This window comes from Talpa occidentalis, unplaced genomic scaffold, assembly GCF_014898055.3.
Source record: "Talpa occidentalis isolate TD23 unplaced genomic scaffold, MPIMG_talOcc4v2.1 talOcc4.6, whole genome shotgun sequence".
Taxonomy (NCBI): Eukaryota; Metazoa; Chordata; class Mammalia; order Eulipotyphla; family Talpidae; genus Talpa; species Talpa occidentalis.
In genome coordinates this window covers 81,406,428-81,430,111 of record NW_023604972.1, presented here as the reverse complement: position 1 = coordinate 81,430,111, position 23,684 = coordinate 81,406,428, and the positions used below count along the sequence as shown (strand labels likewise).

Here is a 23,684-nt window from a genome sequence, read left to right as displayed (position 1 = left end):
AGGCTAGGTCCAAGTAGCACAAGCTTTGAACCCATCATTCAAGTTTTCAAGCAAGAATGAGTAAGGAAACAACTGCTGCTAATACAACATACAAACATTAACATATGCCTAACGAACAGTCTTTTAGATCATTAGATTATTTGCCAAAAGCGTGTTCCCTGGAAAATAAGTTACTGTTGTTATACCTAAACTAGTTAAGCATGTCACAGCTTGCTCTCAAAGAGAACATTCTATAGTCTTTCAAGAATAAAAACCTGCTTTATTTGGCATACAACAAACAGTCAAGAGGTCTTGCAACATTTGCAGAGGCAGTCAAACAGAGCAGCTCAGTGCAAGCACTCACAAAATTTGGTCACCAACCAAACCAGAGCTAATCTCTCAGTTCCTGTAGATTAGAAGACAACATTAACTAAAACTTTCTGCTTGTTGACTTTTGCATCTATTTGTGCGCTGAAAGAACAAGTACCTCCGTGGGAACTCTATGCCCAAACAGTCCAATTATTTGTCAAGTTTACTTTGGATCAGTATAGATCATTCTTTTGTGCGTAAGTTAGGTTCTTAAATTAAAAACAAACAACAACAAAAAGCCCTCTTCAAACAGTAAAGCTGCATTTCATTGAGTAACGAGGTTCAAGCGGATCCACCACGGCCCAGGGATCTGTCTCTATGCGAGGACTTAACTAGTTTCTATCCAGAGGATGGGGGAGGAAGGGAAAGGGAGTGGCGTGAACCAGAAAGAAGTCGCCAGAATGTGTCAGGAGTCGTCGGGTGACTCTCACCTTGACTTCAGGCGGTTTGTGGGGACCGACTCCTCTCTTGCAGCCTCTCTTTGGCCTGAGTTTTCAGGGGCCACAGAGCTCGCCCACCAGCGGCTCTAGCAGGGGAAGAGACTGTTCCCCGAGTGACCTCCGGGGAAAGGTAGAGGCCCTCGGCGGAGCTGGACCCGCGCCCCCAGGCCAGAGGCCAGCGCCCACCCGCGTCTCCAGGCCCGGCCCGGCCCGGCGTCCCGCGGCGGGCTCGGACGCCCTTCCAGAAACCACCCCGGCGCCCCCGCACGCAGCCTCACCTGCCGCTCCCCGGAAACCCCGGCGCCGCCCCGCCCCCAGCGGCCCTCCCCGCACCCGCGGCTTTGAGGTCCCGGGACCCGCGCCGCGATGGCGCAGCCGGAAACTGGCCCCTCGACTTCCTTAGCCCGGCTCCGGCTGGGGCCGGCGTGTGGGCGGGACTGGGAGCCGCGGCTTCCGCCTTCCTGCTTCCGGCCCGGCGGTGAGTTGGAAGTCGGGGTCCGAGCCCGCGGGCGGCGTGGGCGTCCGGCGGCCGCCGCTGGTGAGGTGCTGCCGCCGTGCTCCAGCGGAGCGGCCGCGGCGCCGGCGTCGGGGGTGGCGAGTCCACGGGGTTCCACGGGCCGCCATTCTGCGAGCCTTGCCGGGCCCGGGCTCGCCAAGGCCGAGGGTGGGGTGAACGGGGCCCCCCGGGGTTGGCGGCCGGTGGAGTCGGGGAAGAAGAGTGAGCCCGGGGGAGCCGAGGGAAGACGTGGGGCGGGTGTCAAGTGCCGCCGTCTGCACTGCTGCGGTCCCGCGGGTCTGTCCGCGGGTCCAGCCCAGACAGCCCTGCCCGGAAAGCAGATGAACACTCGTGAGAGGGTGGGCGCGCGCGAGGGTCTCACTCGTGCCCGGGAGGTGTGTGACCTGTGAGCAGTAGCTCCTTCCTTTGAGTTAATGGCTAAAACTTTGCCTTGAACCTGCTGCTTCTCTCCCGCGTTGTTCTTTGCCGCAGAGTTCCTTTGCTTATCTCTGAATGTTGGCACGAGTTAATTCATTGTCGGGCCGGGGACGCTGGAGAAACTGGGATCTCAGTAGAGCCTAGTACCGACCGTGTGGGTGCGGGCGTGCGAATTCGGGGAGGCCAGGCCATTTAAAATAATATCCTATTGTTGTTCGGTGCTTTAATGTGTCTTCAGTTGAAAACAACGAAGAAACTAGACATTCATCATTAAAACCAGTGGCAGTTTTCTTGAGGGGATGGGATGGGGGTAATTTGTATTTTAGTTTCCTATAAAGAACACGAAGTGTACAAGAAAAGGATTAAAAAAACCTTCAAAGAGTAAGGCTAGGTGTTTTCTTTTATGGTTATGTACCGGTTCCTGTAAATAATTGCCTTATTTAGTATTAAAAATTTCACGATCTAGGAATGGATAAGTTTAGTGTTGAAATAAAAAACTTAATAAAATACTTAATCTCTAGTAATTAGGATTTTCTTATAGGGCATTTGCAGTTGTGGTAATTACTTTTCTTCAAGTTAGGAAAAAATTGATGTTAAATATTTATAATGTGCCAGCCATATGTGACAATGACATAAACATGTCATTTATAGGTTACATCTATAGAATTTAAAATTTTTCCATTTAAGATTGTATAATAATTACCCTGAAAGTTGTGACTTACACTTTTTTCTTTTATTCTTTTCAACCCACCCACTATACAGAATTTAAACCTTCCCTCAGAAGTGTACGTTAAAGAAGACAACCAGCCAAGGATCATCTGAAATTGTGATTGGCTTACTAATAATCCCAGGACAAAGTTAGAGATCACTACTCAGGCATAAGGTAGATGATTATTAAAATCCCAATTACAATTTTAAGTGGCTGAATATAGACCCATTCTCTACTCAGGTATTCTAATTCTCCACTTGGAGTAGAGGGTAACACAAACATAAAAGGTTGAAAAGCCTTTGGGGCAAAATAGAAAATGTCATTCAAATCCACACCATCCTCATTTGCCAGATGGTCCTTTGGTACCAATTCAAATGGAATAAGATCCATGGCAACTGTTATGATTACTTTTCTCATTTATTAAATTTATTCTCATTCATTAGATGGTATTCTCAAATAGGCTTTCTCAAGGCTGAAAAAGGGTGAAAATTAGTATGTTACTTTTGCTTATATCATGCTTATATCATCTCAGAAGATGTTATCAGAGCACCCTTACCCTCTCCTTTTCACACTTGGAAACAGTCATCCATTACCTACCTTCCTCCAAGCATTTCACCTACACTGTGGCTTGCCCTTTTCAAACACCAAATTTGATGATTAGTGCTTTTGTCAGTTAGTACTTAATAGTACTAGGGCTATGACAAACAGAATTTAGCTATTTCCTGAAATGAGTGTATAAAACAAGATTCTTTTATAAATCTGCTGCTAAAATAAATTTTGTCTTGAATATAGGAGGCATATGAGAATGCACAGTTCTTATGACAGATTCCACATACTTTTAATTTTAATCTTTTAAATTTTTAATCTTATTAAAATATAGTACTAGTAAGTATTTATTAGTGATCATGGAATTGAGTAACTGTATAATGTAACTTTTTCAAAATTTGATTAACCACACTGTTTTCTGTTGTCCCTTCCCTTCCCTCTTCCCTCTCTCCCTCCCTCCCCACAGTCTCCCCCTTTTCTAAGACTGCTAAAAAGATGTTTGACATCAAGGCATGGGCTGAGTACGTTGTGGAATGGGCTGCAAAGGACCCATATGGCTTCCTTACAACAGTTATTTTGGCCCTTACTCCACTGTTTTTAGCGAGTGCTGTCCTGTCCTGGAAATTGGCCAAGATGATTGAGACCAGGGAAAAGGAGCAAAAGAAGAAACAAAAACGTCAAGAAAATATTGCAAAAGCTAAACGACTAAAAAAGGATTGAAGGAATGAACAGGCTTTACAAACAGGAAAATCATTCGGAAAATTAAGCAGTTTTAGGAGGACCCACTAACATTTCTCCTCTGGATTTTATGACAGTATTATTTAGCAATGAGGTCTGAGCATATAGAAGAATCATGTTAATTCTGACTTCATTCTATAACAACTTTTAGGCTTTTGTGTAGAAGACTGTTGACAGTTACTGTAAATTGGCATTTATTGTGCTACAAATTCTTCATAACTGGCTTTATCATTTGCCATCTTATAGCTTATGTACTGAAATGAAAATATCCTGTGGAGTAAAATGACTTTAGATTATGAACTCAAATAGTGATTTAAAATGGGGTCCTGTTCTAGATAAAGAATAGTAAGAATGTAAAATTCACAGTTCTCCTCTGAGCTTAAAAATGTTCTTTAGCTTAAAAGAGATACAGTATATCTTTATCATTGCTTATTTCTTAGCATAGAATCATTTATAGCTTTCCCAATGCAAATAATGTTAATCATTGAGTACTTCTATTTTCTGCATTCTTCTGATTTTAGCCTTTGAGAGGCTGGTAATTATCAGACATGAAGCATTTTTTAAAAATCTAATTTTATAAAGAATTCTTTTATTATCTTGACTATAGAATACCACCTACTGGATATAATAATTTTTGTACTTACAAACACTGCCATTTTCTTAGAGATGACTTGTTCAGTAGAGTGACACTATCATTTAAAACTTGTAGTAAAAATGCCAAATCTTGTAGTGCCAGTTTTGTTTTTTATTCTGTTCTTTGTTTTAACTCATGTGGTAGTGATGTCCTATATTTTTTGATCAAACAAGTTCATGGTGAGAATTTAAATTTCAGGTTCATTTAAGCAATGCTTAAAGATTAACAGTTAAGTCATTGTAAGTGGTAAAGAAAAGTTTAAGATTTGGTAAAATGTTGTTGTGTATAGTAGTAATTGGGTAAAAAGAGTAAATTAAAATGAGAATTTGTTATGATTAGAAATAAATAGCTAAAGGATATTTCCTTCAGTTAAATAGTATAACTGGAACGCTTTACTATTAAACGTGAATTTTTTAAATGCATGGTTCAGTAATTATCATTGTTATTAATAGCTTACTAATGTTTTCACCTCTGATAATGAATTTTAAATTACAAAAAATTGTTTAACAGCTTTAATTTAAGAAACTAGATATTGAAATAAATTTGATACTTTTTTAATAAAAAGGTACTTTTTTTCCTAAGTCATTCAATAATTCAAATTATATATGTTATGGAAGTCAGACCTTTCAAAGGGTTTTGAATTTCATTTATAGCTAAGCATACTTGTAAAAGTTGAGTACAGTGTTTCACATATGAGAACCTAAGGACTACTGAGAATGTCTGTGGACTTACTTGCTAACTCCAGGTACTAAAGTAATTCAGTCGTTAGTTATTTTGAATAGGATCTAGGATATGGTTTTTATATTATTGAAATGAAATAAAGCGTTAAGATGCTTATGTAGAACCACTGGCCTCGTGCATCTGCAGGGCCCTGTTAAGGAAAACTAATATATCTAAAATGTGGTTAGGTTTCTGTAATCAAGTGATTCATGGAAACAATATACATGTCTTGCTTATGGCCACATCAAATAAGCAATAGATATATTCTTCATAATTCTTATTTACTAAAGCTGTGGTTTCATTGGTTCTATAGTGACAATGGAAAAGTAATTATTAAACTAAAAATCTGTTTTGCTAAAATTTGATAAAATCTTAACACATGCCAATTTTATGTTTGTTTGACATATGCCATTAGTTATTTCTTCAGCTTTTCCCAACATTTGTCAAACGTTTTATACATATGAGATCAATAAGGCTTTATATTTGTGTCTCTATTTTGAGAGAGAGAGAGAGAGTGTGTGTGTGTGTGTGTGTGTGTGTAAAAAGGATTGTGAAATAGAGATGATTGTGAAGTTTGGGATTTTTCAGGGAAAAAAATCAATATTCTCATTGTAACTAACCCTTTGCACTCCGCTGTTCCCTCTCAGGGGACATCGGAATTCTAGCATATCACTCGGATGTCCCCTCTCAGGGGACATTGCAATTTATTAGTGATTACGGGGAATTGAGGTTATTTCAACGCAACTTTTTGAGACATGCATGTTTCCCTGAAGTTTTATCTTGAAATGGCACAAGAAATTAAATCAAAATATTGTAAAATGGTTCGGAGTGCAAAGGGCTAATAGTACTGTTGAAAGAATTCCGTTTATTATCCAGAATACTTCTTTAAAAATTTGCCTACTGAACTACATTGTTTCTGAGTTCTGAAACTACTATAGTTACCTTTTTATGGCTGATTTTGGGGAAAAAACAAACAGGCTGCCTGTAACAAACATTTTGCCAAAAAGAAAAAGTTTGTGTATCAGAATTTGATTCATAGTATCCACATGATAAATTTCAGTATGATATTACTGCACAAAAGTGCAAGGGGATTTTTTACTTTTATTCCTTGAAATTATAGTAAGCAAACTGGAAATAAGCTTAGGAACCTGTGAGCTGGAAACCCAATGTTGAAATAAATTGTAATTAACAGCCTCCCACTCATTCTTACACATAAAGGAGAGTGGCAAGGGACACTTTACATCACCTCTGGTTTTAAGTTGGAGGACGTCTGATTCCTTTTTAGGAATGATTGCTTTTATGACTACAGTGATCCTCCGTTATATAGGATCACTCTGATTTACTCAAACATTAAAAAGCACCCTATGTCCAAATACCAAAAGTTTGGGGAAACACAAGTAAAATTAATTCCTGCATGATTTCTTACAAAGTCATTTTAATATCACTCAAATTCTCACATCTGCATTTTTCAGTTTAAGAAAACCTGGTGGAAATACATTTAAGTTACATTTTAAATAGTGTCAATAAGGTAGCATTTAAAGAAATCAAATAATGGTATTAGTTCAAGGCTAATTAAACAAGAATTCTGTTAGTAAAAGTAGGAATGTAAAAGGATGACAGAAAAAAGGATTTCCTCCATTTTCATTGATTTTTTTAACCTCAAATAGCCAAGGCACAGCTGACAGGCTACATTTATATAATTAAACCTAACAGCCAACACACCTAACACTTAAGCAGTTTGTATAACAGAATAAGCCCATTATTGAAAACCAAAAATATGCTGTATGTATGTATAGCAGAGGCATAAATCAGGAAGTATTTATCTCTGTACTTGGGATAACGTAACACTTTTTAAAAAGAACATTTTTACTTTTGAAATTAAATACTGCATAGATTTGAAGTCTTAGTATGATGAAAGGCATTTTCATAAATAGAAATGCCTAAAATATGAACTATGGGGAACAAACCATTTAACTCATTAATTCTGCTTTGTGTGTGTGTAGCCTAAAAGCCACAAAGATTGTTTAGAAAGGCAGTCTTAATTAGGCCAAGATTATAGTTTAATTTTTATATAAGACAGTTAACTTGTTTCAATACCACCCACCACAGTACAACCAGGCACCCTAAAAATATTAGTCTTGAGGAAAGGAGTGTGAATGGATCATTACAAACGTCATTCCCCCCTCTCAAAATCACCTTGAAAAGAGCATGCTCTACTAATAGGGTCAGTATCATTCTGTTAACAGGAATTTTTTCACAAAGACTCTTGACTAAGATTTTCTTTTGCTGCTTATGTAAGACATTTAAAAAAGAAAGCCATTTAAATTAGTGTAAATTCTGTTAAGATATTTATAAACAGACCATATGGCAAACATTTGCAAAAGCTATATATAGAGAATGTAATTAATAAGCTAATAGGAATTTGGAATAGAAATATTTTAGCATGCTTGAACAATTTTTGCTATAACCCAGGCTTCAAGAACATCTTAATCTTTTTTTTTTTTTTAATTTTTTTTTTTTTTTAATAGAGGCATGTTATTTATTTATTTGTTTGTTTGTTTATACATGCACTGGGTACAGTCAGAAGCACGGGAGGGTGAGAGAACTCACCAGAGCCAGAGCGGGGAGCAGAGCAGGCAGAAGGACCGAAGTACACTGCCGAGGGGAGCAGCGGGCGGCAGGAGAGGTCTGCGCGCCATGTGGGACCCTCCTCCAGTGGCCGGGGAGCAGCCGGGGATTGAACCGGCGCTGCAGAGGCCGCGGGCAGCTTCGCAACCCAGCGCTCAACCGCTGCGCCACCGGGGAGGCCCAAGAACATCTTAATCTTAATTTACAATCTATACTACCAATTTTACCTCTTGACAATGTGTAGTGGCTAATTCTTCTGTGGTAAATGTAAATTTACTTTGAAATGATGTAAAGATAGTGGGTAAGCTGATATTAACAGGGCTGCTGGAATATTAGTAGTATTATGTAGGGATTTTTTTTTGGTCATGTAGTATGTTATGGTGATTATATTTGGTTAATTTGTTTTAGTAAAAAATGTTTATGAAGTATTTTCTATAGCTTATTTCTTAAACAATTAAAATTTTTACCCTCTGTTCAGCATATATCTTAATGTGTTTTTAGGAATTTATTGTTAACACTTAGGCAGGGATTTCCTTAATCAGAGCATAAAAATTTGGGTTGTTCAGTCATTAATATTTACTTAGTACCTATTGCATTGCAAAATACTTGATATTAAATTAACATTAGAATTAGAACTATGTTAGCAACAAAAACTTGGTTGTGTACCTCAGAAACAAGCCTTTAGAAATACTTTTGTACATCATTGGTGTTTTAACATGCATATTATCCATCTACATTTTTCTTCAATGTACAAGCAACTGGAGTCCCCACTAACAGTGGAATTGCTTTCTGAAAACCTCTATTTTCCAATTTTCTCAGAGTAATTTTACTCTCATGGAACTCCAGTTATTGAACCATTTCTGTTTACTGTACTTCTGCTATAGACTGTCTACTTCTGTTGCTCCTAAACATCTATTAAAAGTATAACCTCAGTCCCACCATAAACTAGTTTTTGTCCCATCTACTAATCAAGGTCTCTGTGGTTTCTAGATAACTTCATTTATCAACTAAGTTTTATTGGCCTCCACCTGCTTTATCCAAGTTCATTTTTTAATTAATCCCTTAGAATCTTACAGAATGTCTCTCCAGTCTTCTCATTTTTTTCTCTTATATTGATCATTTGGGAGAGCTATTTATGCTTATATTTTCTACCAAAATGGATCTTGGATGATTCCTAAATGAGCATAAGGATCCAAAAGTATGTGCTGAACGTTTACAGCTACATACTTCTATAGTATATAAGGCTTCTATAGTTCAAAACCTTATAGTCTCTTCTGCATACTAACAACAATTTCTTAAGCTTAATGAAAGAAAACTATTGGGCAGTCAGAAAACAAAGTAACATTTTATTTGTTAAAATAATCACAAACATATAAAGGAAATAATTTTACCACAGTGCATTTACTGATTATGGCTCTTGTCTCCTTGTGGCATCCAGGATCCTGGTTGAAAGGTTTTACCAGTGCTGGTGGGAGCCACCGAGGGTTCTTCCTTCCCAAAGAATGGAGCAGAGGCATGTCCTTTAATCTGAGTTTCAACTGGTGGAACTAGGAGTTTCTCATTCTCTTTACTAAGGAGTTCTTTTTCATAAAAATCTCGGCTTTTAATTTTAATTTCTTCTCTATATTTTTCATTCTTTAGTATTTCCTGCACATATATAAAAAGGGAAGAAATTATTAAAGTTCTAGATATAAGAAAAACCAAAGTACGGGTTTTATGAAATAAAATAGTAAATATAAATATGATACTGGAGGCCTCCCTGGTGGCTCAGGGGTTAAAGTTTCAGCGCTATCAAGCTATCGCCAGCCACTGCAGCATGAGTTCAATCCCAGCCAGGGAGCTGACCCACATGGTGCAGCAGACCTCTCCTGTTGCAACTGCTGCTCCCTTCAGCGTTTATTTCAGTAGATCTGCCTGTTCTGCTCCCCACTGTGTCTCTGGTGAATCCTCTCACCCTCCATACCTCTGGCCTATACACCCAGTTCTTGTATGCATAAATAAATAAATCTTTAAGAAAATAAACATATTTATGTTGTATTTTATCATATATATGCACACACATGTATATACAGACATATTTACACACACAGGATACATTTCGAAAAACTATATACCACTGTTACTAGAATTAAACAGATGTCTTTGTTGTACTATAATAAAAAGATATGAAGGACCATGAAATAGAAATACTGACTAGCCAATAAGTAAAACAAGCTACTTACCATGAAATATCGCACAAAAGAATAAATCATTCTATCAAAGATTTATGTTCAACAACTTCTGCTTCAAAATTAATCAACAGTGATTGTGCTTTCTACTGGAGACAAAGTGAAGGTGAGGTGGCCTCAGGAAGATGCTCCTACCAGTCTTCTCTGTGGGAATTAAAGTGTGAATGCTAAGACACCTATAATGCAGAACTAGGGCCCATCGTTTTGAGTGGGGGTTGGCGGTGAAAATGAGAAGAGTGGAAACAGTTCAGCATACCTTGGAATGCCAGTTCCAGACAAGTATTTTGCTAATGGAAATGCTTCCTCATATCAGTGCTAGCAATTTGTGCAATGCAGTCTGTCCCTCAGATTTGCTAGGCTATTGGTAGAGATCCATAGCCTAATTACAATGAATCTATTACTGTATTTCACTGAATACGAGACTTAAATTGAAGATGGCTCACTGAAGAAGCACGTTTTTTATATCACTAGAAAAGAAAGGCAATTAAACTTCACACATCTTGATTTCAGAGATTTTTAATATTTGAAAAGATGTACATCTTAAAAATATAATTTACTGATTCCTTTATCTTAATATTTTGAATTTTAATGTTATTTTTGCTTATCTGTTTCCTGATTTTTCTTTAACAAATATATCATTTATAATATGAAAAAATGTTCAGTGTTAATGTTACCCTTACTTGACACTGACAAAAGACAAGTTATCCCAAGTCTTTAAAAATTTCAGTACTTAAAACAATGACTACAAGCAACATCTAGGAACCTGAATGTGTAATGCACCTTTCTAAAGTGCTTTCAATATAATCCTTTTAAAAGGTAAGCCCTAGTACTATTAAAAATCACATTTAAGATAATCATTTATACATAAAGAAACAAAAGTCATTTGGAATTATAGTATTACACACTTGTAGACACAAAGAGGGCCCATCTAGTGAAACTTGCTCCTCAGAGCAAACCTATGAGGAAAAGGATATTTATAAGTATTCTTATAATTTCTGTGACAAGTTTACTTTAATAACCATAGTAACTATGAGTTTAGGGCAGTTGCTGTGAGGGTGAGAATAACCCATAGAATTCTCAGGTGAGTTGACCATATATCAGAAAAAAAATCCCTCAATATGATAGCAGAAATGATGGAAGTAAGTGAAAATACTTTTCCATATTCCATGGCCTGGAACAAACTCCATGAACTGCTGTGTCTTCACAGAAGTTCTTTTTCTTAAGCATAATGGAAAGTTCTGGACTAGGCTGAACTTATACTAGTAACCCACAACAGGTAGCAAGAGGTTACTGGAGAACAGGTATGTAGCTTGCTTGGTTTTGGCATAAGAGGATTAGCGGCATTGAGTGGAGCTGTCTATGCCTACTTTGTTTACTTCAGTTCTCCTGTTGCAGTCTTAGAGCTGGTGCAAACCTTCGCCTTCTGGATAAAATAAATGAGGGTAGAGAGCAGTTCTACTTTTTTCCTGTCTTCACATACTTTCTCTTTACTCAGTACTACTCTGCCAAGTCAGTTTCTTTTTTATACCAGCTATCTAGGCAAATGAAAAGCCAATCTGAATATGTTAATCATTTTAACATATGAAGATGGATTAAAGATTTCAGAGTTTAAAAACATGGAGACTATAATTTTTCCTAGAAAAGAATTTCCTTTAAAAAAAAAAAAAAACCTAATTGTTACCAGACCCCTGCTAACAGCTTCCAGGAAAATTAAACAAAACATAAATCATTTCTGAAAGGAAATCTAGTTTTGTAAATATTTGGAATTGAGAAAATGAAAGTAGTTAGGCAGAAAAATAGAAATTTGTAGACTTAAATCATTTTGGAGAAAGCCTACTTTACAGTAGAAAAACTACCATAAAGCAAGAATTTTTCTTTACATTTTCTTGGAACAGTAACATCTTTAAGTCTCAAAATGTTTATCAATTAAAAAAGAGTATGTTGTTTCAGTGTTTATATAGGGATAAACCACGAACAAGTGGGCCCTCATATAAATATTTAAATATTTAAAACAAATAATTACTCTTTTTACATACAGCTTCTTTTCCTGTCGATATTCTTCAACATTAAAAATAAAGATGGTTATGTGGTTAGTTTATCACTTGCATTGTACCACAATCTACTAAACAACTACCCCCCATTTTTAAAGATTTATTTATTTATGCATACAAGAGTTGGGGTGTAGGCCAGAGGTGGGGGGGCAGTGAGGAATTACCAGAAACAGAATGGGGAACAGGTGGATATACTGAAATACACTGCTGAGGGGAGTAGCGGGGGAGATAGGAGAGGTCTGCCTGGCCATGTGGGTTAGCTCCCTGGCCGGGGATTGAATTCCTGCTGCAGTGGCTGTGGATTGCTTTATAGTACTGAGACCTAACCCCTTGAGTCACCAAGGGAGGCCCCTTGTTATTTTTTTTTTAAAAAGATTTATTTATACAATAACCGGGATACAGTCAGAAGCGCAGGAGGGTGAGAGAATTCACCAGAGCCAGGTGGGGAACAGAACAGACAGACTGACGAAATACGCTGCTGAGGGGAGCAGCGGGCAGCAGGAGTGGTCTGCGCGCCATGTGGCACCCTCGCCTGTGGCTGGGGATCGAACCAGCGCTGCAGAGGTTGCAGGTAGCTTCGCAGTCCAGCGCTCAAACGCTGTACCACCAGGGGAGGCCCACCGCTTGTTATTTTTAATATTCCACTTTTTTCATTTAAAAAATTGCATTGTGATGACTATCCACATAGATAGTTCTTTGACACTTCTTTTGTTTGCATGAAACTAGGAAATATTCAAGTTCAAAGCAACCAGGGATGCTTCACAGAATACATGGGACATTCAGTATAAAGACTTCAGAAAAATTACTCCTTAGCAATAAGGATAAACTAGCATGAGAGCAAAGATAACCCTAGATTTGCATTGTCTGAAACAGTAGCCGCTAGTCACATGGCGTTACTTAAATTTAAATTAAAAAATTCAATTCCTTAATTGTACTAGATATATTTATGTTTTTAATAAAGTACCATTATTTTATATCCTTGTTAGTTTTTCACAATATAGGCTTTCTCCCCACCACCATAGCACCCATAATCCTCCACCATAATCAGCTGTGTTCTTTCCCACACTTTCTTCTCCCCTCCTCCTCTCTTTACTGGATCCTTGCTTTGATTTCTCCACATTCCACATAAGTGAGCCCCCATGGAATGAAGTGCGAAGGTTCCTCAAAAGACTAAAAATGGATCTGTCATATGACCCAGCAATTCTACTCTAGGTATTTATCCAAGGAATACAAAAACACTAATTTGAAAGAAAACCTGCACTCCCATAGCAGCACTAACAACCTAAATGTCTGGGAATAGACATAATTTCAAGTGTTTAGTAGTCTATGTGACTAGTGGATACCATATTGGAAAGTGCAGACATAAAACATTTAGTTATTTTAGAAACTCCTGTTGGATTGTACTGCTCAAGATCTACCCTAACAAAACTGAAAAAAATAAGTCTCAGAAGGTATGGGCTGGTTCACACATATATAAATGTACTCTAAAACAAAATTTTACATTTTTTTAAAGGAAGACAACAAAACCCAGACATTAAACATTTCCATATTCATAAACATATCAAGAAGTGAAGACAACTGATCTAAAACCGGCCAACAGACTCAAACATGACAGAAATGATGAAATTAACAGAATTTACTACTATGAATAATTCAAAGACTTAAAAGAAAAAGGAAAAGAGAAATAGACACTATTAAAAAGAATGAAGTTGAACTTCTAGAGGTGAAAAATATATGAGATAAAAAATGTAATGGATATGCTTAGCAAAATAGATACTGCAAAAACAAAGCAATAAATCTGAAAACAAGGCAGTGGAAACTATCCACTGAAGAAAGGAAAAAAAAAGTTTAAAACTGAACCAGAGTCTCAGTGCATTGGGACAATATCCAGAAGTCTAACATGCATGTAACTTGAATCACAGAAAGTGAGAGAGAAGGACAGGAGACAAAATGATGATTAAGGGCCTCCCCTGGTGGCGCAGGCAGTTGAGTGCTGCACTGTGAAGCTGTCTGCAACCTCCTGCAGTGCCAGTTCGATCCCGGCCGGGCTGGCCAGCCAGCAAGGGTCCCACATGGTGTGGCATATGTCTCCTGTCTTGCCCGCTGCTCCCCTCAGCAGTGTATTTCGTCAGTCTGCCTGTTCTGTTCCCCCCTCTGTCTCTGGTGAGTCCTCTGACCCTCCCGCGCATCTGGCCTGTACCCCGGTTCTTGTGTAAAATGAATAAATTTTTAAAAAAGATGATTAAATATATCCCAAATATATAAACAAATAAATCTACATTTCTAAGACACTCATAAAACCCCAGGCAGGATAAATACAAAACCAAAGACTACCAGATCAAATTACTAAAAACAAATGATAAAATCTTAAAATCAGCTATAGAAAAAGAATAGTTATATAAGAGACAAAGTAACACTACTGAGTTCTGATTAGAAATAACACAAGGTATAAAATAATGGAAGGACTTTAATGTGCTGAGAGAAAAGAAAAACTGCTAACTAAGAGTACTACATCCAGTGAAAATATCCTTCAAAAGTGATAACATTTTTCGGACAAAGGTTGAATTTGTCAACAGAAATCCTCTGCTATAGGAAACAGTAAGGGAAGTACTTCAGGCTGAAGGAAAATGATACAAGACGGAAACTTGAACCTACACAAAAGAGTGAGAAATGAAGGACTCTGTGGCAGGGAAAAATGTTAGATTTTTGGATATTTTGTCAGGTGCCAGATGCCCTGGAACTCTATGTTCACCTCCTCCAGGCTCCCAGAGGACATGAGGAGTATCACCACACTGTCCATTAAAACTACTGCTATGGATTTTGAGACTTATCATGATTATACCCCCACCAAGATTTCTCAGGTTTGGCAAAGATGTCAGTTACCACTGTGTTGAGAAGTACAGTATGAAAGGCAAGAGGACTGTTGTAACCACATGCAACCCTCTAACTAATATCACTACCTGGTATGCAGGCAATGCCTTATTCCCTCCTACTCTCATTCAACAAAGACCCTGCCCACTAGACCTTCCAGATCTTACCCCAAATATATATGGCTCCCCTGGCCTGGGATTTGTAGTAATATGTCAACAACAGCTTTCCTTCATTTGAAGCTGAGCCCAATGGAGCTGACAACCAGAAAGTCATGCATGCCTTCAACCCATTCTGAGAAGGTCACATCAAAGACTCCCCTGGAGTGAAGTACTAAAAGCATTCTCAACCACTCTCAGGGAAGATGAAAAGAGAAAGCATAATAAGCTGTATCAAAATTTGTTATTTCAAGATTTTCTGTAAATATATTGTTTATGATGACTATTGTTCTGCGCTAATCTCTCATTTCAACAGTCTGTAGGAGTGCTCAGTTTGAGCAAATTAGTTTATTAGGTTAAGTTGTTTATGGAGACTTGATATTGGGAAAACAAACTCAGTATTGAAAGTATTAGGTATTAAGTGTTTGAATCTATTTTTTCATGTTAAATGATGAATTATCATTGTTTATGAAGGATCACATCACAAAGGTTAAAAAAAAAAAGAAAAAGCTCAGATGGCTTTAAGAAGCTCACCAATATTTCCATAGTGTAGATAAGTTAATGGTTATTTTGTTATATATTCAAGCTCCCAGAAAGTTGCAGCTCAAGTCCTATGAAATACCACTATTTTACTAAGAGCCCTGCTTAAGAGACCTTTTGGTAGCTATTTTTTACTTAATATTGCAAGTTGTCACATGTGGTAAAAGCAAAAGACTATTTTTTTTAATTAATAAAATACACATTAAAATGAAGTTTAAACATGCAATCTACTAACATGTTGACTTATAGCTCTTTCATATATATGATTCTGATGGTTCGTGTTAAATATAATAAACTTCAAAATTATTTTTTAAAACATTTATATTGATAGAACTGGAAATGGAATATAGCTATGGTCACTCCTTTATTTTTTACAGAATTATAGTTTGTTTTAAAACTGAATCCAGCCAGGAAAAAAAGGCAGGTAGAATACATATATACATATGTATAACCCACTTCTGACTCCATGTGCCTCTGGAGTGTAGTATTAACAAATGATCTCCATTTGAACTCCTTGTGAATTCCAAGTATACCATATATAATGATGTTCAAATTTAAGTACAAAACATATTCCAAGATAAAATTTAAGTACAGTTTAAAGTTAATTCAACAGTATCTAGGGGCCTCCCTGGTGGTGCAAGGGGTTAAGCACTATGAAGCTATCCACAGCCACTGCGGCATGAGTGTGATCCCAGGCCAGAGAGCTAACCCACATGGCGCAGCAGACCTCTCCTGTCTCACCCGCTGCTCCCCTCAGCAGTGTATTCCAGCCAGTCAGCCTGTTCTGTTCCCTACTCTGTCTCTGGTGAATCCTCTCACCCCTGACCTGTACCCCAGTTCTTGTGTGCATAAATAAATAAATCTTAAAAAAAAACCAGTATCTAATTGTTAGAAAGTTTATTATATTCAAGAGCAAACATACACTTTGGAGTCCTGTGGAAATTGCCCATGTCAATGGAAATTTTTTAGTCTTTTTGGAAATAAAACCAAGACCATTTCATAATGATCAAGTCATATTACATAAAAGAATAAAAACCAAAACCTGAAGTTTTTTAAGTTTTAATTAAAAATTATAAATCAGCAATACATTTGCAGAGGAAAGGTTTAATATAAATATATCTTGAATAACTACTGGAGTTAAATACACACTTTCAAAGTACAGGTTCTTTATCTGTACTGTATAGATAAAGTATATCTTTATTTATAAAGATACAAAAAAGTTTTAGTCTTGGGCCTCCCCTGGTGGCGCAGCGGTTGAGCGCTGGGCTGAGAAGCTGCCCGCAGCACTGGTTTGATCCCCGGCCACCAGGCAAGGGTCCCACATGGCACCCAGACCTCTCCTGCCGCCCCCGCTGCTCCCCTCAGCAGTGTATTTCGTCGGTCTGCCTGTTCTGTTCCCCGCTCTGGCTCTGGTGAATTCTCTCACCCTCCCGCGCTTCTGACTGTACCCAGTGCTTGTATAAATAAATAAAAATAAATCTTTAAAAAATAAATAAATAAATAAAAGTTTTAGTCTTACAAAACAGATCAACTTTCTGAAATATTTAAATTGCCAAATATATTTACCTCTATCCATACATTTTTCACCCCTGCCAGACATGTATATACAGTATGAATATATTTGATTTTGATAGCTCCATTAATTTCTTCCCATAATTTAACAATACATGTTAATAAATTACATTTTCATGAATATTAAAAAATTTAAAGTATAAGTACATTGTCTTTGGGTTACTTTAAAAAATAAGATTTTGAAGAAAACAAGTTGTAAATAGATTATTAAATAGCAAATTAGTAAATAGATTGCAAGTGAAAATTTGGTATGAAGCATGTTCTAGGTCATCAAATCATAGACATTTGGTTGCTGTAAGATAGTCTCATCCAGAATATAGCTTTCTAAAATATGCCACACCCTTCCTCCCATCCCACAATCAAAATAATTATAATAGGAATTTGGTGTACAGCTGTTTCAAAATGTTCTAAGCTCAATATTCTCTTTTCAGGTGTCAATTTTGTAAAACAGCAAGAAGCAATTCAGGTCTAGCAAATGTGATAGTAGTGCCTAAGCCTGAAAGCATTGCCAACTTGTTTAATATAAACCACATTTTCTAGTTCTACAAGTTGAACTGCCAGTATAAAAGAGTAAGTTATTAGATCACCCTTTTTCAGTCTATGAAGGATTAAAAAAATTGAGGGAAGTGACTGGGTCACCTGAAGGTACTCTGTGTTCACACCCAAAGCAATGCCTGCTAAATCAGTAATCAAAATGAATTTAATCTTGCTTGGGTGGCACTAAAAACCAAAAGGATAAATAAATGATAATGCTTAGGTTCAAATGATAGCATTGGGTTGCTAAGAAATCTATTAGAATGAAACAACCAAGCAAGTCTTGCTTTAGCAGAAGCTGCTCCTGCTACGTATTCTTGCCAATCCCTAGCGTGCCTCTGCCAAATCAGTGTCACATTTAATTTATTCATATTCAAATCTATTGCATACATCCTTTGATTAATTACAATTATGAAAATGTAGACTGGGCTTTGTTTTTTTCACATGTATTTTTGAACTTTTGTATTTTTTTCAAAACATTTCTAATTGCAAGAAGTTGATCTCAATGGTTCTTGCTATATGAGGGGACAATTGTAAGGTTTGTTTATATTCTTTGTTGGTTAGGAATTTCTGGCATTGAGTTTTTTTCCTTTGAACTTGGGCCAGATTAATTATTAAATCTCAAAATGTCACCAAAATGAACTAATCATAGAGCTAAGGTCATTAATAGTTTTGCAGGTGTTATTTCCTTTAATAAAATAAAGAACCTCCATATATGTGGAAAAAGACCCGCGAGTGTAAAGAAATAGTTATTTAATTGAATAAGAAACCTAGCAGTTAAATATTAATAAAAAAATTAGAGTCACTTAACTTTAGTCCTATTTCATTGAACTTCCCTGATGGGAGACAAAAAAATCTTATTCCTTATATAGACAAAGAAGAGACCATTATCCCTGGCAGGAAAGGCAATGTCAAATCCCCATGGCTTTCCAGGGTAGCCCCCAAGAATGGAAAAGAAATGGCAGAGGCTGGAGTCCCAGAGGAAAGAGGCAGCTTCATCGGTGAATGTTAATATTTATTGAACTGTTATGAGCCAGCTGCTATAGGGAGAAGAGTTCTCTCTTAGGTTAGAGAGAGAAGAGATGTTGAATAAAAAGAGGTGAGGCACAGAGTTAGAGAAGCTGCAACTCCAGCTTCACAGAAACTCCCCTACAAAATTAAAATAAAAAATGTTCCGGCTGGAAGTTGCCCTCCCAAGGACCTCTTTGCAAAGAAACTTCAAGGAACAGCAAAAACTGGGGCCCTGCAAGGTATGTTCATTCATGCATGCATTTTCTTTCATCTGACAAATATATATTGAGCATTTACAATACAAGATCCTGGGGATATAGAGAACAAAACTGGCTCCTACTTTTATGGAGCTTTCCTGGGTATCTGGAGGACAGGAAAAGGAGGTGACTTGCTGTAACAATAGCTGAGTAAGCACCAATGGCCAATTATGTGGCAAATGCTTATGGGTTCTTTCCTACTTTCTCATTCACTCATTCACTGCTTCATGATATATAGAGAGACCACTGTTTCAAGGATATATAGTTAAAACAATTTTTATCTGTCCTCAGGAATTCAAACAATCTAGGGAAGGGAGATAGACAAAAAAATTAAATTACAGCATGTTAAGTTCTGTGATAATAGTAAACAAATAATATTATGAGAATGCTGAAGAAAAGCTGGTGTTCCCATTAGTATCTAAAAGGTAGAGAGCAGGAAGTTAGAAATGACTACCTGGAGGTGATGCCTGAGTCTTAACAATAGGAATTTAGCAGAGAACTGAGAAGAGGTAAGTACACCTTCACAGGTATGGGAGAGTAAAGCAGCACAGCAAATTCAAAACTCTGGAAGGGGTTCATATAGCAGGCAGGGGTCAGGACAAGCTGAATCTTACAGTGCAGTGTTAGGATATTAAGATTTTATCCTGAAAGCCATGGTGAAATATTTTGGATTTTGAAACAAGAGTAGGATTTGTAGATAAAGAATAGGATACTCAGCTAAATTTGAATTTAAGATAAGTAATTTTTTTGTGTAAGTATATCCTAAATATTACATGGGATATAACTTACATTCATAATTATTCATTGTTTATTTGAAATTTAAATTTGACTGGTGCCCTTTATTCTTATTTGTAAAATTTGGCAACCACAGCAGGAAACTTACATGTTTATACCACATTTTGAATAAAATGAGTCTGGCAGTTGTAGGAATTGAATCAGAGGGGGGCTAAGACTGGAATAGCGAAATCCATTAGGATGCTATTGCAGAGAATCAAGTAAGAAATCATTGCAGCAGGAACCAAGACAGTAGTGATTTTGAGATGGAGAGGAAAAAACAGATTAAGATATTCAAAAGAAGAGATGTCTTGGTCATCAAGAATGTGGAGGTGAAAGAGTCCAGGACAATCCCAAGTTTCTGATGATTGGTAACAAAAAATGCCATGAACCATAGTAAGAGAGGAAAAAAGGGAATTCCACTTTAAAATTCCTAATTTGACATTCTGTAAAATATTCAAATATCTCGCATCAAACTGTTACTTTTCTTCTGGGCCAAACCTCTGAACATGGAAGTGTTTTGGGACTCAATTCTAGGCCTGCTTCAATTGCTACTTTCTCCCTAAGTAATAAGTGATTGTTTCTAATCTTATAAGTTTAGGTACTGCCTATATAGACTGAAGAGTCTCAAATTTATACTTTCAAGCCTAACCACTCCCCAACTCCAGAATTATGTATTTAACTATCTAGGTGATGTATTCACTTGGAAGTCTAATGACTTAAATATCTCCAAAGACCACTGAGACCTAGAAGAACTAGCTTAGAGTCACACAATTAGCCTAATCTTGACTGAAACTTCTGTCTCTATTATGTTCTCCACTGCTCATTTCATAGTTCTCAGCATGCCCGATACGAGATTCAGCATACAGCTGGGCTCAGTCTATTGCTGCCAGAACAGTGCTGCCCTGACCCTGAAAAGCTCAGCCTTGTTGCAGTCAGACCTCAACCTATTCCCTCTCTTCACATGCTAAGACAGAAGCTCCAAGGTGACACCCTACTTACTGAATGTACATAGAGTGGGGGCCATCTGGTTAACTGGCAACCCTGAACTGCCTTACTCGCAAAGTAGCCTCTCTGAAAGATCAAATGCACATCAGTGGGCAGGATCTTGGGAGAAGGAAGAAGCTACTGAGATATCCTCATGAGGAGAAGCCAGCAGCAGCTAAATCAGCCTCACTGGCTCACTGAGTAATAAGGACAAGGGAAAAAGAAAATCAAGGGTAGAGAAGGAAGGAGGGGTTTCCCATGGCACCCACCAAAAGACCTACACTGGCACCTCTTTCTTTCACTTTTATCCACACATTCATTCCATATTACTGTGCACCTACTCTGAGTCACAGTTCTACAGGAGATCCTACAGAGAGGGTGGTAAACAAAACATAGCACCTGCTCTCATGAAGCTTAAGTTCTAGTGGGAAGCAACAAATGATAAACCAACACATAGCACAGATAGTGACTATAGGTAAACAGGTGACTGTCTACTCTTGCCATAATCTTCCTAATTAATCTGCCTGTCCTTCTGGGTTTGTTAAGATACAGGAAACTTGAAATAAGGTGGCAATATTTGCAAAGAGATAAATGTTTTTTTCCTCAAAATGGTAATAACTTTTCTTTTTTTCTACAAAATACATCTTGAAACAAATACTGACAAACAGGTATCCATGAGGTAGAAAATGTATATATCATGTATCTTTAAATGCAATATTAAAAAGTCAGGAATACAGACTTTCCCTATTCATACATACATTAACCACATGAACATAATGCAACTAATTTACAAAAGTATATGTATATATATGAATAAATATGAATTATATATACTGTTCCATAAACTACTTTTAAGTTAATACGTTCCAAGTATCTTTTTGTGTCAATATATAGAGGTACACAATTCTTCTTAAGGGCTGCATAAATTCCATTGGGCAGAGGTAACACTTTATTTATTTACTCCCCTACAGATGAATGTTTAGGATGCTACATATTTTACAATACTACAAACAACAAAGTTGTATAAAATTTGTACACATTTGTGAATCATTCCTTAGAAAACCTTCTGAGGACTGAAATTACTACATCAAAGGTTACCATATATTTGGAAAACTATCTAAAGAGTCAACATCAGCTCATACCTGCACCTACAGTGGAATGAAAATAACTTTTTTTCTTTTAACATTTATCATTTTTTACATCTTTTTAGACAATATTTGCTTTCCCCCACCCCCTCAGATTGAGTCCCCACAGAGTTTCCTTCCCCAATGCACCCGTGCACCATCACCACAGTCCCCTGTGCTCCTCACTTCCTCCCTCTCCCTCCTCCTCCCCTGCAGGATGTCTCTGGTTTATAATTGTCTGTTTTTGCTTTGTTGTGTTTTGTACTGTTATTACTTTTTTTTACACTGATGTCTTATTTGATTCCTCTATATTCCTGTCATAAGTGAAACCATCCGATATTTTTCTTTTTCCTTCTGGCTTATTTCACTGAGCATAATTCCTTCTAGCTTCATCCACGTTGCTGTGAATGGCATGAGTTTATCTTTTTTTGATTGCTGAATAATGGAATGAAAATATTTTTTTCCCACAACTTTTGGTGTGCTGGGTGGTGTCCTATAAGTACCTGAGAACATCTTCAGATTGACTGATTCTGCACCTTCACTTATCTGGTCTGCTGTTGAATCCTTCCACTGAAATTTTCAGTTTACTTATTGTATTTGTCATCTCTGTGACTTTCGTTTGTCACTTTCCAATGTTTTCTCTGTTGAAAGTCTCCCTTTGTTTATGCACTGTTCTTTCCTGACTTTAGTGCTTATCTTTATGACTCTTATTTCAAACTATGGGTAAACCACTTATGTCCATTTATTTAAAATCTATTCCTGGTGACTTTCTTGCTGTTTTGTTTGGAATATACTTCTGTTTCTTCATTTTTCTTAACTCTCCATGTTGGTTTCAGCTTATTAGATAACATAGTTCTCTCCCAGACTTGACAGTATAAAATAGTTTCAAGATTTTAGGTGAATTAATAATGCATGAGAGATTGGTACTAAATTAAGGAAATCAACGTACAGCCCAAGGCTTAGAAGTGGGTATTATGGTGGGTTCTTCCTCATCACATCCTTTAGGACCAACGATCAGATCACCGAGACAGAAACCATTGAGTTTTCATTCTTATATTTCTTTTTAAAACTTAAATATTTTTTCTAATTATAGAGATGTTGCCTTTATATATCAAATTCATAAAATGCACAAAAACATAAAGAAAATAAAACCAATCACCACCCAAATAATCAGTATAATTTTGTATTTGTTTCCTTTCAATTATTTTTCTATACACAAACTCCCTTATTTAAAAAAATAGCAAGAGTTAAGATCACATGATATATTTTATAACTTTCTTCTTTTTTATAACTCATTCTCATACAATGTGTTTATAAAGGCAATGCATATGAATAGGACATTAATGAGAAACAGGCTAAGTCAACTGACTTGGCAATTGTGTTAACATGTTTGAACTAAGGTCTCCAGGGGTTAATTTAGCCAGCAGCATTTATCAATAAAAGATAATGTATTTAAATTTTACAAGTATGCATAAATTTATACGTCTTTTATTTCCCAATAAACAAAATTTTCTTACATTGATAGCTGTATTAAAGATGTAGAATCTTACCTAAGTTAAGGAATAATTGTCTGGGAAAATAAATGTACAAATAAAACATCAATTAATGTGCTAATTGCTGTGTCCTAGTTAAGGAAATTCCAAATTGTAAAACATGCTAATAAGTACAAGAAAACAGAATAAAAGACTGTAGTTTCAAATTATCTTGGCCCAAATGTTACTATCTACAAGATAACTCATATTCTTAGGAGTAGAAATTTTTTACCAGGTCACACTCATTAACTCCCTGACCAGGAAGTTGAAGACTCAAAGTTATGGAGCATTCAAAATCCACTGGATTTTAAAGTGAGAAATATAAATGAAAACTAATATCAAAATATAAAA

The 23,684-nt window shown here is 36.9% G+C and overlaps 2 protein-coding genes across 4 annotated transcripts in view; one reads left to right on the top strand and one right to left on the bottom strand.

Moving 5' to 3' along the window:
* Nucleotides 1–1,227: 1,227 nt before the first annotated feature.
* Nucleotides 1,228–7,546, top strand: SMIM15 (small integral membrane protein 15). 3 transcript variants are annotated; one of them, XM_037530133.2, is made up of 3 exons: nucleotides 1,228–1,266; nucleotides 2,485–2,605; nucleotides 3,444–7,546. In XM_037530133.2, the coding sequence occupies exon 3, from the start codon at nucleotides 3,473–3,475 to the stop codon at nucleotides 3,695–3,697; it is 225 nt and encodes a 74-aa protein (XP_037386030.1). In that variant the 5' UTR covers nucleotides 1,228–1,266; nucleotides 2,485–2,605; nucleotides 3,444–3,472; the 3' UTR covers nucleotides 3,698–7,546. The 3 variants fall into 3 exon arrangements, with proteins under 3 accessions (XP_037386030.1, XP_037386029.1, XP_037386031.1); XM_037530132.2 differs by lacking the exon at nucleotides 1,228–1,266 and adding an exon at nucleotides 1,273–1,326; XM_037530134.2 differs by lacking the exon at nucleotides 1,228–1,266 and adding an exon at nucleotides 1,554–1,679.
* Nucleotides 7,547–9,041: 1,495 nt separating this feature from the next.
* NDUFAF2 (NADH:ubiquinone oxidoreductase complex assembly factor 2) overlaps nucleotides 9,042–23,684 on the bottom strand; it is a 125,448-nt gene continuing 110,805 nt past the window's right edge. The window contains exon 4 of the mRNA XM_037530135.2: nucleotides 9,042–9,344. Within this exon, the coding sequence (XP_037386032.1) occupies nucleotides 9,099–9,344 (246 nt within the window). The 3' untranslated portion in view covers nucleotides 9,042–9,098. The remainder of the gene's footprint in view (nucleotides 9,345–23,684) is intronic.

Excerpts from the sequence above, each read along its gene's own strand:
- SMIM15 (XM_037530133.2), top strand. The coding sequence starts at position 3,473 with ATGTTTGACATCAAGGCATGGGCTGAGTACGTTGTGGAATGGGCTGCA.